The sequence below is a fragment of the Bombyx mori genome, chromosome 1 (genome assembly GCF_030269925.1).
Source record: "Bombyx mori chromosome 1, ASM3026992v2".
In the NCBI taxonomy this organism is placed as follows: domain Eukaryota; kingdom Metazoa; phylum Arthropoda; class Insecta; order Lepidoptera; family Bombycidae; genus Bombyx; species Bombyx mori.
The window spans coordinates 7,559,540-7,577,843 of NC_085107.1; the positions used below are offsets into that span (position 1 = coordinate 7,559,540).

Consider the following 18,304-nt stretch of genomic DNA (forward strand, 5'->3'; position numbering starts at 1 on the left):
TTGCGGTATACTTGTACTTTAAAACAAATCAGCGTAACTTAACAGAATTGAGTTACTTCAATAATAGATGTCGCCGTCAGATCAGTAAATTTATTATTTTCGTACTCTTCTACTTTTAATATTCAATTATGTATTTAATGACATCAAATACTCCAGAAAATAATAGACTGAACTGCGTTTTCTCTAATATCAATACAGAGAGTGTATATTAATAATATAATATTAATATTATAATAATTTTATGTAAAAAAATAATTACTCACCTGCAATATAAATATGAAAACAACATTTAAAGCCCTTAATATCTCTGCGTAAATTAATATTTAACACAATAATATTCAATATTATTATGAAAGATTAAATTATTCTCGACATTGAATGACATGTAAGTGAACTTGTCTAAGAAAAATCTTTTTAAAAGGTTTTTTTCCTTACATATACATATTAAATTATATTTTCAAATTTCTGTTTTTCTATATAGTCTTTCTTCGTTGTAGAATGAATGTACGTTCATATTAAATTATATTACAAGTTAAAATTAGTACGCAGTCCTATAATAATTAACAATCAACATTAAATAGCCCGCAAAATTTTCTTTAATAGTAGAAGTTCCTGGATATCTATGGACGAATTCAAATATGTACTATGTACTATATGTTATATTCAATTATGTATGCAAATAAGAAGAAAGAAATAAAAAGCATTGTACCTTTTTCCAGTAATCGAACTTCGGCAATAACTACATATTATTATTATAAGGTCAAGAGCACTTTTCTAGTCAGTGCTTTTTGTCATCTAATCATCAGTAGACAGCGGCTTGACTTAGCCCTTGGAATTGCTGATGTCCATGATTAACATTGGCCAATCATTATATTCCATACACATGTATACAAGACACATTCAGAAATTTATAAGTCGTCGTGGCCTAAAGGATAAGACGTCCAGTGCATTCGTGTTGAGCGATGCACCGGTGTTCGAATCTCAGGCGGGTACCAATTTTATAAATGAAATACATACTCAACAATTGTTCACGATTGACTTCCACAGTGAAGGAATAACACCGTAAACCGTAAAATTGTACTTTTCGTAATTACTGGTGGTAGGACCTCTTATGAGTCTGCACGGGTAGGTATCACCACCCTGCCTATTTCTGCCGTGAAGTAGTAATGCGTTTCGGTTTGAAGGATGGGGCAGCCGTTGTAACTATACTTGAGACCTTAGAACTTATATCTTCGTCATGATAATGGTCTTATCGTTACCGCCGCTGACTACTCCCCGAATCCTGATCACGCAGGAGCAAGTCACCATCGTCGCCCTAGACACATCTTTACGGATCCATCAGATCCAATAATTCTTGCATTAGATACCTTCAGCTCTAACACTAGAAGCAGGCTGAGGAACCCCAGTAACCGTACTCGTCGAACTCGACAAAGAGGTCGACGTGCAACCTAACCCATGCATCAGCTCGCAGAGCTTCTCGCCGGATCTTCTCAGCGGGTCGCAATTCCGATCCGGTAGTAGATTCATTCGCGAAGCAGTTGCTCTTGAGTTGTTAGGTCTCCTTCGGAGGCGCTCGGGCAGCTGTTAGCAAATCCCACCCCTTCTGGCTGAGCCTTTGCTCGCCCACCTGTCCTGGTGAAACTGGAAAGGCCTCCAGGCCACCTGTAAATCTTCAAACATAAAAAAAAAACTTATATCTCAAGGTGGGTGGCGCATTTACGTTGTAGATGTCTATAGGCTCCAGTAACCACTTAACAACAGGTGGGCTGTGAGCTCGTCCATTCTTCTAAGCAACAAAAAAATGCAGATAATAATATACAAATGAAAAAGAGCCACACATAAATAGTTCAATTGCTCCCTTTTTTTTCTCACTGATATATTTTTTTATATGTATCTAATAATATTAAAAGAAATAAATAGATAGTCAGTTTGTTACTTTAGTTTTTAATTCTCGGTTAAGAGGTTTCTGAAACCCATACTGTCGTGCAAATACAACTAGTTCACGCAAGTAACATTTCTATGTAACAATTGATCTGGCCTTGCAGTTCTTTTGGATCAACATAATGCTTTTTGGAATATTTATTTCAAAACTTTATAGCGTAAATAATAAATACTGTACATGACTAAGCGTACTTACATAAATGTTTAAGATTAGCTGTACTACAACTCTGATTTTACATCAAGGGGAAATGCAAGAAAAAAAAATCATTGAAATTTTAAAATTTCTATACCTATTCTATATCTATTATGCATATTATGTTCTTTTGAAAGCTTTTTCCTTAAATTTTGTTTAGATGTAGGTTTAAGATGCCTTCATTTAATTTTGTTTCAATATATAAGTATAATATAAATTGCTACTTTTTTTAAATATTTTAATTAAAATTAATTAATTAATCCATACTTTTAATTCGATTAGAAATTATGTTAGCACGGATGCTATTGACTCGCTATGAAATGTTGACCAATTATTAAACATTTTTCAGCTGATCTCTTATCATTAAAATACCGAATACAGAATGAATATAGATAATAAAATGTTTAACAGAAAATCCAAAAAAAACTGATTTACCCGTATAATAAACAGCTCTGCAATATTTTAAAACCATAACAATAATCTCTCTTCTCTATCTGAAGATAAAATTCTTGTACTTGTAGTCGTTTATCACAAAGAAATCTTCAAAAGCCGATTTTATTGACATCTAAACTGTAGGTACTTCCGCACTGTTTTCAGTCGAAGAATTCCTCAAGTAGTATGAGGTCGCCAACGTCAATATAGCCGCTGGAGAGGCTTTGCTTGTTGACTCTCCTCGAAGAACGTGCTTCAGTCACGATGTGAAGGATGAAAGACCTCTTTAGCAAAAATAAAATGATTCACGTCATTGTTCTCGTGTATTTTCAGATTATTTTTAAGTAATTATAAATCAAAGGCAGAATTAAGGGCGGTGTGCATCGTACTTTTTAAAGGTTAACTATTGTGGATGCGGTCTTCATGAACCACAAATATTATTAAAACTAATTTTATAGTTATAACTCGCGTTTTATTGTTTTCAATTTATTGACTTAAACGGTTTGGTGCCCACGAACTTTACTTGTTTTCGGATACTTTGCCACCCATCAAATACTAAAATAATAAGCTCTTAAGAAACTTTAACCTCAATGGTGTGTAGAGCATGTCCCGGAAAGTATGAGTACAATTGTTTTCCACAAGAAGGATGGTGTAGTAGTTCGCTAATATTCGAAAAAATATTAATTAAATGCCTAATATAAGTAACTAGGCTTACAAACTTTATTTTTCAGCCCACATACGTCCACTGCTGGACTTGCCTGGTCCTATCTACAACTACCTGCATAGCCTGCATTCATTAAATTCCCGCTACCTTCATCGGTCATCGGTTTAATTTGTAGGAGGCCTATGCTTTCCGATACTCAAAAACTAAATATCGATAATTCAGAAACTATGTATATGTTTCCATAGAACTTCCAGTACTATGATAATTAGGGACTGATATAATACTTATATAATATGTTAATGAATATATGTATGTTAATAGATATGAATCTACTAAGAAAGTAGGCTATTCGACACACGTACATTTTCCTGATGTGGAAATCGAACTTAGGTTCCTCAGTCAAGCAGTCGGGGTGCAAACTAGGGAGCTCACTGATTCAGCCGTTATTATGAAAATGCTAGATTATTGGTAACATACATTAAAATTGACCAAAAATATTATTACATTAACATAGTTTATTACCGTCAATCCCACGGTGAGTAACTCTGTAACGTGAATCTCTCTGTATCAACAGAATAAAATTCCCAAAGACAGTGTGGCTCAGAGAAATAATTGCAGATAGTTACACCTCACAGAAGACATCATTAAAACCAAATATAATAAAATCAAATTAAAACCATGAAAGGTTTCGAAAATTTTGAAATTTTCAATGTCATATTTTGATTAATTTTTAATGTAGTTGTAGTAATAGTAAAAACAACCTAAAATGCATGTATTGATTTTCGGTACAAAAAAGGTATCTGTAATGTATGGAAATGGTAGTGCAAGGTAGAGGGGGAAGAGGTCGACCGAAGAAGACATGGAAGGAGTGTCTGAATGACGATATGAGAGAGAGAGGAGTGAGTGTTGAGATGACGGATAGAAGAGAATGGAACAGAAAAATTAGCTCTGCCGACCCCACCTAGTGGGATAAGGTGGAAAAAAAGCAGAGAGATTTATAATCTGTACGTTTAAAATTAGGACGCATCGGATAAAAACTCGAGTATCGACGAAAACGCCGGGAAGTCTCACAGGAAATCAAATTAAAAGCGTCGAAGGGGAATATCTACGTAAACGTAGATTGAACGGTACAGTTAATCGCCAACAATATGACGATAAACTACAAAAATATTGATCGAGCACGCTTTTAATGTCTCTTTTAATTCTAAATTAAAACGTTAATATAAACTGAACGTGACTTTTCTCGTAAGCAGTTTTGCTATCTTGGAAAAAAGGAAACCGTTTTAATGGGCAAGGTCGAAGTTAATGATGTTCATACATGTGGTCTGTATTCATATTAAATCCAGCGTAACGAGGCGTGAATGACGCGTGAGATAGTTTGGGACGCCGACCTTTGTGAGAGTCATGCCTAGTTCATAGCATGAGGGTTATATCTGAGTAAACGAAGCTAACATTTTAAAGCCGATGTCAATTATTAAAGTTTTTATTTTTTATTGCTTAGATCGGTGGACGAGCTCACAGCCCACCTGGCATTAAGTGGTTACTGGAGCCCATGGACATCTACAATGTAAATGCGCCACCGACCTTGAGATATAAGTTCTAAGATCTCATATAGTTACAACGGCTGCCCCACCCTTCAAACCGAAACGCATTACTGCTTCACGGCAGAAATAGGCAGGGCGGTGGTACCTACCCGCGCGGACTCACAGGAGGTCCTACCACCAGTAAATTCCAGTTCCTTAAAGCTCTAACCAGTCTAACCAGTTCTAACCAGTTCCAACCAGTTCCTTATAGTACGAAAAAAATATATTCTGAAATACTCAATGTCTTTTTTCAAATTAATGCAAGACCCCTATTGCCTAAAACGCACGTTTACAATAAAGGAAAGTTTCAAGTATCGCTAACGTAGTTGTAGTATGTCCATAAATAACGCTCTCAAGATAATGAATGATAGGGGATGCTCTTTCTGCTAAACAATGGTAATAAATACAGTGACTAGATCGCTTAACACCCGTCAGCCGGTGGTCGGAGGATGGATCCACCCACGTAGGTCTGCGACTACACAAGTGCTTCTACCGACATTGGTCATGCTCAATGCTGGCTACTCTGAAACTTATGCGACAGAAAACAAAACGATGGGATGTAATTATATCACATTATAATGACATACAACGCTTTTGTACCAAATTTCATGCCTGTTTTGGGCATGCTCTTGACCTAATAAAATAAGTAAGTATAAAATATAATGAAGCCCGAAAATTTTATTAAGTCACGTTGACATTTTACAATCCAGCATCGAAAATCAGACGATTTTCAATGAATTAACTTTATTGTTTAAAAATAAACAGTGTAGTCTCGGCTTTACGGTGTGAAAAGAGAACGTTTCCAAGTTACTCCGAACACTTGATTCAGCCAATCAAATATACCCACCCTCCGACAATCTCCCGCGCCTCTTCTCTTTATAAAGCGGACAGGCGACGGATAAAAGCACAGTATGTTCCAGGCATTGCAACAGAACTACCCTTGAACTAAGTATTTGCCCCTATATAGGTCTTAAAATTTTAATAGTCTCAATCAGTTTATAACTCAGTTTTAGAAAAAATTGAACATTTCGGGGTAACTTACTAACTTTAGAAATTTGGACGCAATGAGTGGTTCGGGAAAAGGTCTTCTAGGTCTTTGGCTCTATAGAAACGGTTCTGATTGGCAAGTAAAGAATGAATCTCCACACCATCCTAAGCTCGGAGAGCTTCATGCAGCAAGAGTCCAGGCTCAAGCAGAAAGCGAACGTATTTCGGTGATGTTTACATTGAAAAACCAAGTTGGCGGACTAGTTCGGGCCTTATCCGTTTTCCAAGACTTGGGTATTAACGTTCTCCACATTGAATCCAGAAAATCTATGACTGAAGTTTCATCTGTAAGTTATATCTTATGCTATCTATCTATATGCTAAAGCGATTTGATTATGTTTTTTGTAGTTTCACGAAATGCTTAGACGAGATGGGCACATCTTGCGTTGAATTAATTACTTACCGTAACTCACCTCACCTAACATCGTATACGAAGTCTTAATTGAGTTACCGTTATTGCCGAAAAGATAGGGGATGATACATACTAATGCGGACTCACAATATCGTCTTCTCGCATTAAAACTGTATAATCTCAAAACTTACTAATGTTACAGGAGAGTGTTTTAAAGGTTCAAAACATGTGATATTTTTAATATTAATCATCTTTGCAACATTTATTTTTTATTTTTTACCAGTTACGGTATCTGTCTTTTAAAGTAAGATAAAATTATGTATTCATTTTGTTATAGTAGTCAAAACATAGGTAAACAAAAAAAAAACAAAAACTAAACTACGCTCTTTTGACAGTATTTATGAGAAAAATACTGGTGATACCAAATGATTTCGTTTAACTCAATTTCGAATATTTTTGGAAATTGTACACTTTTAATGCGAAAGACGACATGACTACTACCTGTTTTTTTAAATAAGTTTGTTATTTTACAAATAATTATTTGGGTGCATTTTTGTTATTCGTGTTTTATTTTTCGTTTAGGCCGACATCCTCGTGGACGTGGAGTGTGATCCCCAAAGAATGGAGCAACTGAAGAGGATGCTAAAACGAGAAGTCCAAGACTTTGAGGTTGTACCACCGCAGACTGGTGATGAGTTTCCTCCTCCAACGCCTATGTCTGCTGCGGCAAGCTTCGGTGAGCCTGAGCTTATCTAAGTCGAATGTGCTTTAAGGCAGACGTCTATATTCTTTCTCCTTGATCGTTCGTTTATGGCTGAGGATAACGACTATTTTATCTGTACATCTGGTCGAATAGCTCTCTCAATCAATATCTGTCTGTGGCATGATGGATACCGATATTCTTGGAGACTGTTTAGTACTTCTATAGATTATTGTTGTACCTACACAGTATTATTCATTCGATAAATTACTTTAGATGCTGCTAAAGTATTTTTAAAATATCTACTAAAGAATTGGAGATTTGTTCTTATTTCTATTTTGTGCCAATTTGTTCTATTAACACGCCAGAGTTTGTAAAATTAGGTCAATAATATTTATAAAATAAAAAAATTTTTAAGGTGGTTTACGAATCTGTATATAGTAATCTTATTTTGTTAATCTGAACTAATGGATACCACAATACAGTAGGTACAATACAATACTTATTCGATTCCATCCCGGATTGTTGCAGTAATTTCCCCAATTCAATGGAAGGTTGCAATAATTTGACTTAAATTGGTGCTTTTGAAATTCTAGTAGCTATCACATAGATACATACATATGACAAATGAGATTTAACTTGATCGATTTGGCTTCTCCTTCGTTATGTTGGTAATTGTCAAGACGAGGTCTGCGTTCAATTCATGATAATATTTTTGTACAGCTTGCGATAGTCACAGCTGAGTTATAATGATTCTGTTTCCCTAGATATTTGTTAAAGGTGTCGAAAGGAAAGCTGTATTTTAAGGTAATAGTAATATTACTATTATTGACGATTTTCAAATTATGATCTCAGGGATAAACCTTGGAATACTAAATTTAAAAAAAGCAGTGTTCATTTTTGCGGATCCCCTAACAGTTTCGTAAAAATGCTTTCCTATATTCTATATATTATAACAGTTTCTTTGTGTAATATACTATCAACGGAAATTTCGTGATGACCTGCAAATTTCAGCACTTTGTTGTAAAGAAGAAAACTTAAAAGCGTTCTTTAAAACGACACCATGAGTCCACAATATCGTTAAAACTTTTAATTTCACTTTTAAAATTTTCCTTTTTTAATATCTTGTTCAAACTCGGCAAATTTAAAACGTCGTTGACTTTGTAACGAGACAACTTTGTGAAATAAAAGAATTTACTTTACTTTGACCGCCCCGGGACGTTTACAGAAGCTTTAATGCAATCAAACCCCGAGATTCTCTTTTAAGTTAGATAATTTCATTTGTTTTTTGAATTATTTTATTTTAGTTAGGTACATATAGATTTAGATATAGATAATCAATATCATCTTTAAAATATTTCAACGATTTTACATATTTACACATAATATGGACTGGTTCCTAAGATAAAGATTTTGATTTTTTTTTTATTTGTTTTTGACAACACTACCTACGGTTTATTATTATTAGATAAATGTAAATTATTGTGAATTGAAAATTAGCTGAATTGGTGGTATTGTAGTTAACGTCAGGGCGTTAGGGACTGTTGCACCGCGAATTCTGGGTTTGATTCCCATTTCACTTGATTTGGATGTATACTGTATACAATTTTTTTGGAAGTATATAAAGAATTTTTTTTTTGATGTTCTGGTTCCATAGTAGACGGAATTTTCGTTCGAGATCAGTTAATCTTGTGATTTTACCCAGACTTTTTGTTACTTCTATTTGTAAAGTTTGAATAGACTTTATATCATTTACTTTCGTTAAATTTAATACCTTCAAATATAAATGCTCCATAATACCAAACACTATTTTTAATCTCAATTAATAATGGACATTATTAGTTGCTTGAATGTAACCGTAAATATTGAAGAAAGGAATGAAGGAGACAAAAATGCAATCTGTATATTTTATTGGCAATTTTGTTAATTTTAGATTTCGGTGAGATGCCCTGGTTTCCACGAAAGATATCTGACTTGGACCGCGCCCAAAACGTCCTCATGTATGGTTCGGAACTGGACGCCGATCACCCTGGCTTCAAAGACCCGATATATAGGAAACGCCGTGAACAGTTTGCGGCAATCGCCAATAACTATAAGTAGTGAGTATGATGTTTCTGATAACGTTCTGAAAAACCACGTAGTATTCAGTAATATTTGTATAGAATTTAGATTAATACCTTCAGATAAAATTAAATTAGGAGTACATTCAGAAGGCGACAGGATTGTATCATTTTAATGTCATGTAGCATGTTCCAATGTGGCCAGTATCATGTTAAACTAATCTTTGATACAGATTTTACAAACCTGCTCATAGTAAATTTTACTCCCCGCTACGTTAGTCGTCAGCTCTAATTCAAACCGTCTTTTCTATTGTATTGAACTGATCTAAGTCTCATCTGGTTACTGTTATTTAGTTGTTGAAAAAGGTACTGTTAGTTTTTCAAATACAAAAATCTCATGAAGAAGCATAGATACACGTATAGATGCTCGCTAACATAATATTATGAAAGACCATTAAATTATTTTTAAAAATAGAATGTGATTCTACTTGTGCTTTCATATAGGTTGAAATATAGGTGTTTCTGGTTCTATATGGTCTATTTAATGAAGAACTCGCCACAAGTGTGCTCTACGGTTACCAAAGCGACTTAACACTTTTTTGTTCGAATTAAGAAACTTCAATTCGATCACACATTTTCGATTCTTTCATTTACATGCTTTAATAAAAGAAACGATGAAGTACTTTTTGGTATAATTTCATTTTATTGTTTAACGTATTTCATAAAATTACAGTGAAGCTTTTTTGGTCAATAACAATAATTTTTGTTTTTGTTTTACGAGGAAAATCTGCCAGCAGCGCTTAATAAGTTTGTAAGGTTTCTATAATGAAACGTTTCTTTTGATGTAAAATATCACTGAGGGAAAATTCGAACAGACCATTTTACACAAATTTGACATAAAAATTACGCAGTTCTTTCAGAATTATTTGCCACAGCTTTTCGGAGTCTCAGTAATAGGTGCTTCCATAGAAATTCATAGGTTATTTGAATATCTGAACTTTATATTAAAAATCAAATTTATACCGTAAGTTTTTCAATCGAGTAGGTGCTTTTTTGTAATAATGATTTTATAATCATTACCGAATTGTAATGCTGATCGGTACTTGGCATCATTTAGTGCATTGCGTGTCCTATAAAGAAGCTACTATAAACTGTTTTCTTTTGATTTGAATCATTTGAACATCGAAACCGTAAAAATAGTCAATTTTGTTTCATTATATTTAGGCACCTTTAACAAAACAAAATTCTAGCATGATTGTTTGCGAAAAAATATTATTGCAATAGAAATGTAACCTAATACTCCTAAAAACAATAGTGTGTCAACCAATCATTAAAAGCATGCTCGACCAGAACAACAGGAAACGCACCTATAATTATCGATTGCTAACAAACGAGGCCAAAGCTTCAATTAAATTGGTCACTTGGCCCAATATCGGAATAATTGACAACCTTTATTTGGCTTCCTAACTGCCATTGAGGCTACAATGGAAAATTCGCAATAGCTCGAAGGTTCTAATACATTACTTGTAAATAAACATACAGGTAACAACCCTACGGGCTTGTTCGAAATGTTGTTAATCATTGTATATATAAATGTATTGTATTTGGAACGTAAGGTTTCATATTTTGCAAAAACTTAATTCAAACGAATTGTCAAAACAATAGCCGTAAACTGATTTTGTTGTTGACCCAAAAACAGAAGCTGTTGTCCCGAATGTGTACCGCGTAGCAGCATGGAACATAGATTTCGATTTTCTGCCTCAAAGATGGAAATCTCTTTACATTAGGTGCACCGTCAATTGCTTCTATAGAACCTAGCTAAAACAAAAACTTGGCCTTATTGAAAGTAAAACCTTTTTACATAGTGCTATAGCTATAGTTCAGCTCAAAATGGATTAAGCGTTAATGACCTCATAGCTCACTTGCCTGAACTTAACGATTGAGTATCGATGCGTGCATCGATTAGAGTCATGAGTGTATACATTATTAATTGGTATTCGAAGGAAAGAAATAATGATAAAGCTGCTTTCAATGTCTAAGTTGACCTACTTCAACTTCAATCATTAATTCTTCAGGCAATTACTAGACCTATTCTGTTATCGATAAGTCATGTTATCGATTAGTCAATTTTCATTATGATTTTAAGCTATTATTGTTATTTGATAATTCTTAATTGATAAACAATGAAAGACTTGTAAGGAAGTGTGGTTCTTACGGTGAAACCTTACGCTTCTCCTCAAAATTTCCTTCGATTTACAGACTGACTTTTTCCACTTGTAAATGAAATCTGATAAGTTCCTAAATTCCATAACAATGTATTTTGTTGTAACTTATTTATTAAATAAATTAATTAATCATGGGCCTTAAGTGACAAAACACAAGACCTAATAACGTTTAAGCCTCAATATAATAGAACCAAAATTGAAATCACTCTATCTTTTTTCATTATAATGAACATACGAAAAAAAAATCAAGTTACAGTGAAATCGTTTTAAAATATTTTACTTCTTTTAAGTTGAGGCGAATTCAAATTTACTAACTTATGGCTCCTACTATCAATTTATACTTTTTGGTATATTTCACAGTATTTTAATTATGTATACGATGAAAGGTAAATAATGTGAACTCGACAATCAGAAAATTAGATTGAAGCAATTAAATTGAAACAATTTATCTTACAGTGGCCATCCGATCCCGAAGGTGCAGTATACTGAAACAGAAATCAAAACATGGTAAGTTTATATTCAATTGGCGCAAAACAGCTAACACAATTTGCTGGCACAAGCGACGTTTTGAACATGAAAAGATTTGCCGACGGCGAATTTACCGAACAAAAGCTCTCTCCCAACGATAAAGACTTTTGCTCCGCGACAAAACGTATTAGACTCTGTTATTACATTCATATTCAGTAACTACTGGGCGTTGGTAGGGACCGGTTAGCTTAAATTAATTTTGTTAAGGTTTGACTGTCAATACAATGTTAATTATGTGTTTTTGTAAACACGATAATGGATGTAAAAATAAAAAAATAAAATCATATTAAAGTAGGTGTGTAGAAGGATACATACTTTAATTTCTGATCATTACAAGCATATTGAAATTTTGAATCATATTTTTAGAATCTCAACAGGAAGCTCAATTTGCTATACACTTTGAATTCGCAACATTAATTAATACAATATGAAAAAGGTTTTTTTTTTAATATTTGACTTATTATATTTTTGAGATGCTATGTAGCCAGTACAGTCGAGATGCAAGGTAAAAAGTCACTTGTTGTGAAACGTTTATCGATCAATATCAATTACCCGTGTCGGAGAGCTCTCGGAAACTCATTTCGCGTGTACGAGATCATTATTAGTTTGTAAACTTAACTGACCTTCCAGGGGAATTGTGTTCCGTGAGCTTCACAAACTTTACCAGAAACACGCTTGTCCTGAGTACTTAGAGAACTGGCCCCAACTTGTCAAGTACTGCGGCTACAGGGAGGACAACTTGCCTCAGGTGATAACTTTGTAACATCATCTCGAAACTTGTACTCTACGCATTGTTCTGAAAACTCAAAACATTAATCTTTCACCTCTGTATTTATTTTATACTGTCGTACAAAAAACAAACAAATGCTTATATTTAACGTCCATAATATTTAAAGCTATCCAAAACTTTCACTGTAGTATTGAACTGACTTTTACAGTAGGTAACAAAATAAAATACCCTTAAGAGTGAGAAATCTTAAAGTCTTTTTTATTTTAAACTAGCTGATCCGGCAGACTTCGTAGTGCCTCAATCGATAAATAAAAGACCTAAACATTTGTATAAAATAAACTTAAAACAAACAAAAGGAATTTTCATATTTATCTACCTTTTAAACCTTCTCTGGACTTCTACAAATAATTCAAGACCAAAATTAGCCAAATCGGTCCAGCCGTTCTCGAGTTTTAGTGAGACTAACGAACAGCAATTCATTTTTATATATATGGATTCCTGCATTCTATTCATATGAATTAATTAACGGCGAAGATAAAAGCGATTCTGGCAGCTCTACCGTAAGCTATCTTCCTAATTATCTCGTGCGAAAAAAAATATTGTTACTCTGTGGGAGTACAGAGGTACAGATGCTATTTTAATGAACACCAACATTGTAACATAGCCAGTACTAATAAAAATACGTAGTTCTTACCCAACCTTTGGCTCGTAGCCAATGTTTTTAGGTAGCGAAATGCTTGCACGTGAAATTGTGTAATTTATATTAAATATTTCAGCTAGAAGATGTGAGTTCATTCTTGAAACGAAAAACTGGCTTTCAATTGCGCCCTGTTGCCGGCTATCTCTCGCCGAGGGACTTTTTATCGGGTCTTGCTTTCCGTGTTTTCCACTGCACCCAATACATTCGTCACTCGTCTGATCCTTTCTACACTCCGGAACCGTGAGTTTCAAAGTAATTCTATTAGCTCTAATTCAAAAACTGTTCGAAAGCCCCACACTAACAGCATTAAATTTTTACTGGTGATAGGTCCTCTTGTGAGTCCGCACGGGTAGGTACCACCTCCCCGCCTATTCCTACCATGAAGCATTAATGCGTTACGGCTTGAAGGGTGGGGCAGTCGTTGTAACTATACTGTGACCTTAGAACTTATATCTCAAGGTGGGTGGCGCATTTACGTTGTAGATGTCTGTGGACTCCAGTAACCACTTAACAACAGGTGGGCTGTGAGCTCGTACACCTATCCAAGCAATAAAAAAAAAAATGCAATCGATCTAGTTTCGTTAATCACAATTAGTAGATTCTTTAAAATTAAAATTTAATAGTCATTGTCCGTGACTTCCAAAACTTTAAAGTATTCGGAACGTCAGAAATAGTATATTGACAATAATAAACGCGACAGTAAGCCGTTCATTCCAATAATCTCGCGTGAAAACCGAACGAAGTACCATAATGTAATACATTCATGTTTTTGTAAACATTATTTTATCTATGTTTGTTTGTCCATCAGTTTTGTAAGCTCTTACTCCCTGAACCGAAGGGTCCATATAAATTCTAGACATAATTTAATCTTCACAGCGATTGCTGCCATGAACTTCTCGGGCACATGCCGCTGCTAGCTAATCCAAGTTTCGCGCAATTCTCTCAAGAACTCGGCTTGGCGTCTCTCGGCGCGTCTGATGCAGACATAGATAAATTGGCTACCGTACGTATTAGCCTGCATATTTTAAAAGTTCAATGGTGACGTATAAAATTTAAACGAAATTATTTTACTATATTCGTAATGAAAATTAAAATAATGTCTTGTATTTTTGTAGTTGTATTTCTTCACGGTTGAATTTGGCTTGTGTCGTCAACCGGATGGCTCTTTTTGCGTTTACGGAGCTGGACTGCTTTCGTCTGTGGCTGAACTCCAACATGCCCTCACTACGCCGGAAAAAATAAAGCGTTTCGACCCCGATATTACTGTACATGAAGAATGCATCATCACTTCATACCAAAACGCTTATTATTATACCGATTCCTTTGAAGAGGCGAAGGAGAAAATGAGGTCAGTAATATAATAAAGATTATTATTGAGCACCTCGCTATTAATACGAGACTGTACAAACAGAATACCAATTTTCATAAGCGACTTGAAACATTACACTTATTTATACGTTATTTCGAATATTTCGTCATTCATTCGCAAAGAATAGCAGAATATGACAGATGGATTACATTCATTGTCATTGATTTTTTATGTTTGCGTTTTTTAAATAATTAATATACCATTTCCAAATCGAAACAATAATTTAGCTTATCCTAACATTTCTTAGACTATACTGTACTATTGTATATTTCGCGTCATTACGAGTTACATGAACGAATACGGAATTCAGGTCGGGTAATATTTTTACATTCACGATTCCGTAGTATATTCGTGAAAATTTCACATTTTCTGTATGGAGTGGCGTGGCGAAGCCCGTAGCATCGGCAACCGCTCATCATCAGGTGGACCGTATGCTCGTCTACCTTAAAGGACAATCAATAAAAAAATCCTTAGTAAAAACTTTATAATAATACTAATCTTGAGACGCTCTGCGTAAAACACAAAAATATAAGAGGAATGATAACACTATAAGCGTCGATTTAAATTGTTTCAGAGCATTTGCTGAAAGCATACAACGCCCTTTTGGAGTCAGATACAATCCATACACTCAAAGCGTCGAGGTACTGAGTAATGCACAGAAGATTACTGCTCTGGTCTCTGAGTTACGAGGAGATTTGTGCATTGTGTCTTCGGCTATAAAGAAAATATCAGCTCAGGATTCGACATTAGATGTAGAGTCGATTGCTAATATGCTTCATACTGGTCTTCAGGTAAGCTTTCCTCAAAAATTTGATGTTTTTCGGCATCTTATCCATTATAGACGTATGCAGCAATTATTACTCTATGTTTTGACGTATTCTGTAGTATAATACATACACCAGACACATTAACCGCCTTTTTCCGAACTCCAATTAAAAAGTTGACATTGAGTTTTGGAACGTAATCTACATATAATTTGTTGTTGTCGTGTCTGTTGGTAGCCGAATCTCAGAATTTATCCCTAAAAATAAATACAAATCTTCAGTAGGAGAACGTCACACGAAGCAACAAAGCGTGTCGGAAACTGGCACTTACCTAATATCGTACCGGCTTTGCTACAGACTTGTAGATGTAATATTTATAAAATATATACCGGCGTGTAAGGAATGATCGAGAAATAATAATATTAGCCCGACATAACACACGAAGCACAAAGCTAAAATAATTCGCCATTCGAATTGGCAACCGTTCTATTTCAATTATGTATTACAATTTAAGAAGAATTACATACTGAACCGGCGTGAGCATGTATGTTACATTGTTATTAATTTGCGTATAAAATTATATTGGTTCGTTGATGACGTAAATACGTGCTATTGGATTGGGCACTCACGCATGAGAATCTTAGTATTAGTACAGCAGTAAAAGCAAGTGAGCCTCTTTTGATAAGCTTTATAAAACGCATTGAGCTTGCCACATAACATTTTAAATTCACATAAATATTATTATTTTTTATATTATGAGCGCGTACGATTTTTGTGTATGTTATGACATTGTGCGAGTCTTTGATCATTTGACCAAACAATCTACATGTTTCATCGTATTTTTCGCTGCGAAATCGTTTAAATGGATCACAAAAATCGTGTTCCAGTGGGTGTGAAAATGATTTAACGGCGCATTAAAAAATAGGCCAATAAATAAACAAATCATAGTCTGAAAACTAAATTGAGTTATTAAAAAAAATGAAGTATGTGTTATTATACATGTCATTGTATACTATATACATATTTGCTCGCAGTATATAGTTGTTGTCATACAAACGCAAATAGTAAGGCCGGAGAGAAATTGTTTACATTTACAAACAAACTTATACACCGCATTGAACTTATCAGACAAGTAATTGCGCTATGACATTTAGGAGAAATACAAAGGATATTTATAGCGTAGGCGGTATGTGGGGAGGTTAATAAAATGCTAGAAAACATTTTCTACATGAGGAATAATACATCCGTTAACATGTAATTCGTTCTACCAAGGCGGATATTTAGGAATGAATCCGAGATTTTTGACATTGTTGCCACAACTTTATAGGGCTTTATGTTATTTTTATTTTTTGAAACCCTAAAGTACAAAGCGTAAAGTAAAAAGTAATTATTTGGTATTTTTTCATTAAAATGTAATTTGTTTTTTTATATTACTCTAATGGAGTTTTTTTTGTATCAAATATTCTTGATTCCCGTAGAAGAGCAGGTGACCTTATTGCTCTGTTCTTGTTAAGTAGCCATGGGGCATGAGTTCAAAGTTACAAATACAATAGAAAAATATCTACCCGATTATTCAGGTCGGAACGTATAGCTGCATACCCATAATATACTTTAATCACAATTTCACAACAGTTTATCTCTCAAAACGGTTGCACGAGAAGTTTAAAAATTCTAATGAACTAAACTGCGACGAAACGGCCGTTCTATTTTTAACTATCGTGATTCATAGAACAACAATTCTATTAGGTTCACGATCGGAGTCCACAGAGCACGTCTGGAGCGAGCACTCCTAATTCTGAACGCGGTACTTCGCCAGCAAGGCTAGAGAAAACCGAAGAAACTCTTAAAACCGACGAAGAAAAACCAACTAAAAACTAATATCGAAATTACGCTCATGAAACGTTTTGACGTGTATCGCTTCTATAGATTGTCAGAAGTAGTGGAGCAAAATCAATTAGTTCGTATTGTGTTTAGTATTAAAGTAGATTTTAGTTTGCAGCAAAATGTTACGATATGACGTTATGGAATTAATTATTGCTAATATCCTATATACTTTGTATTTAAATAAAAATGCTGTGTTTTCAATAATTTAGAAAATAAAGTAGATTAAAAGTACTACAGAAAAAAAATTAATGTGTAGTAAACTATTTATCGCTAGTATATCGTGTTATGTGATGTAGTGTATGTTCTTGAATATGATAAGAGTTAACTATCGATGTATACGTTTAAAAATGAGTAAAAATCTGTAATAAATATCATATACAGTATTATTGTTAGATACCATTTATTGTTATTAAAGTTTCAGCATCGAAATTCGTTTGTTTTTATTCTTCCTATTACTCTCAGATGTAACAACACTCTCGGACAAAAATCGACAATGGTATTAAATGGCTGTCGAACGATATGTTAGTACCTAATAAATATGTATATGGTACTTATAATAAATACATTATTTATTTATTTATTTACTTTCAAAAACAACTGTTTTCAAACTAATCACTTCATTTCCAACGAGGCCTTTGTGACATTCTTACTACACAGAAATACGAACTTTGACCAGAAACAAAAGGAAAGTAAAACAAATGAATTGCAAAATTACCAACGATCGAACAATACGCGAATATATTTAGTACATTTCCACAAAATAATACAAAAGAACTCTGACTTCAACGAAGATCAGTAGTCCATGTCAACTGTGAAATCGTTTTGTGCACGCGATTCCACACGAATGCATTTCGATTCTATTTCCGCTGTGAAGATAATACTTCCAACGGAACTCACTATCGGCACCGATGAAAAGACACGTGAAGCACGTACTTTGTACCCCGGTATCCTTTAAAAATACAATAAGAGCCAAAAAGTCACTGATTTAGACGAAATATCTAGCTATTTTAGAGGATCGTACGTCTGGTTATAGGAATGTAGCCCCATTACTACTGCCCTACATATGAAAGAGGTTTATTAATTTACTAGCTTTTGCCCGCGACTTCGTCCGCGTGGAATAGTTCACAAATAA

At 34.3% G+C, this 18,304-nt stretch overlaps 1 protein-coding gene across 1 annotated transcript; it reads left to right on the top strand.

Moving 5' to 3' along the window:
- Positions 1–5,877: 5,877 nt before the first annotated feature.
- Positions 5,878–17,166, top strand: LOC101740691 (tryptophan 5-hydroxylase 1). Its single transcript, NM_001309589.1, is given in 10 exon segments — positions 5,878–6,147; positions 6,795–6,948; positions 8,846–9,011; positions 11,654–11,704; positions 12,356–12,473; positions 13,232–13,395; positions 14,032–14,158; positions 14,271–14,503; positions 15,099–15,315; positions 17,035–17,166. Coding segments are annotated over 10 exon segments (1,632 nt in total).
- Positions 17,167–18,304: the final 1,138 nt, after the last annotated feature.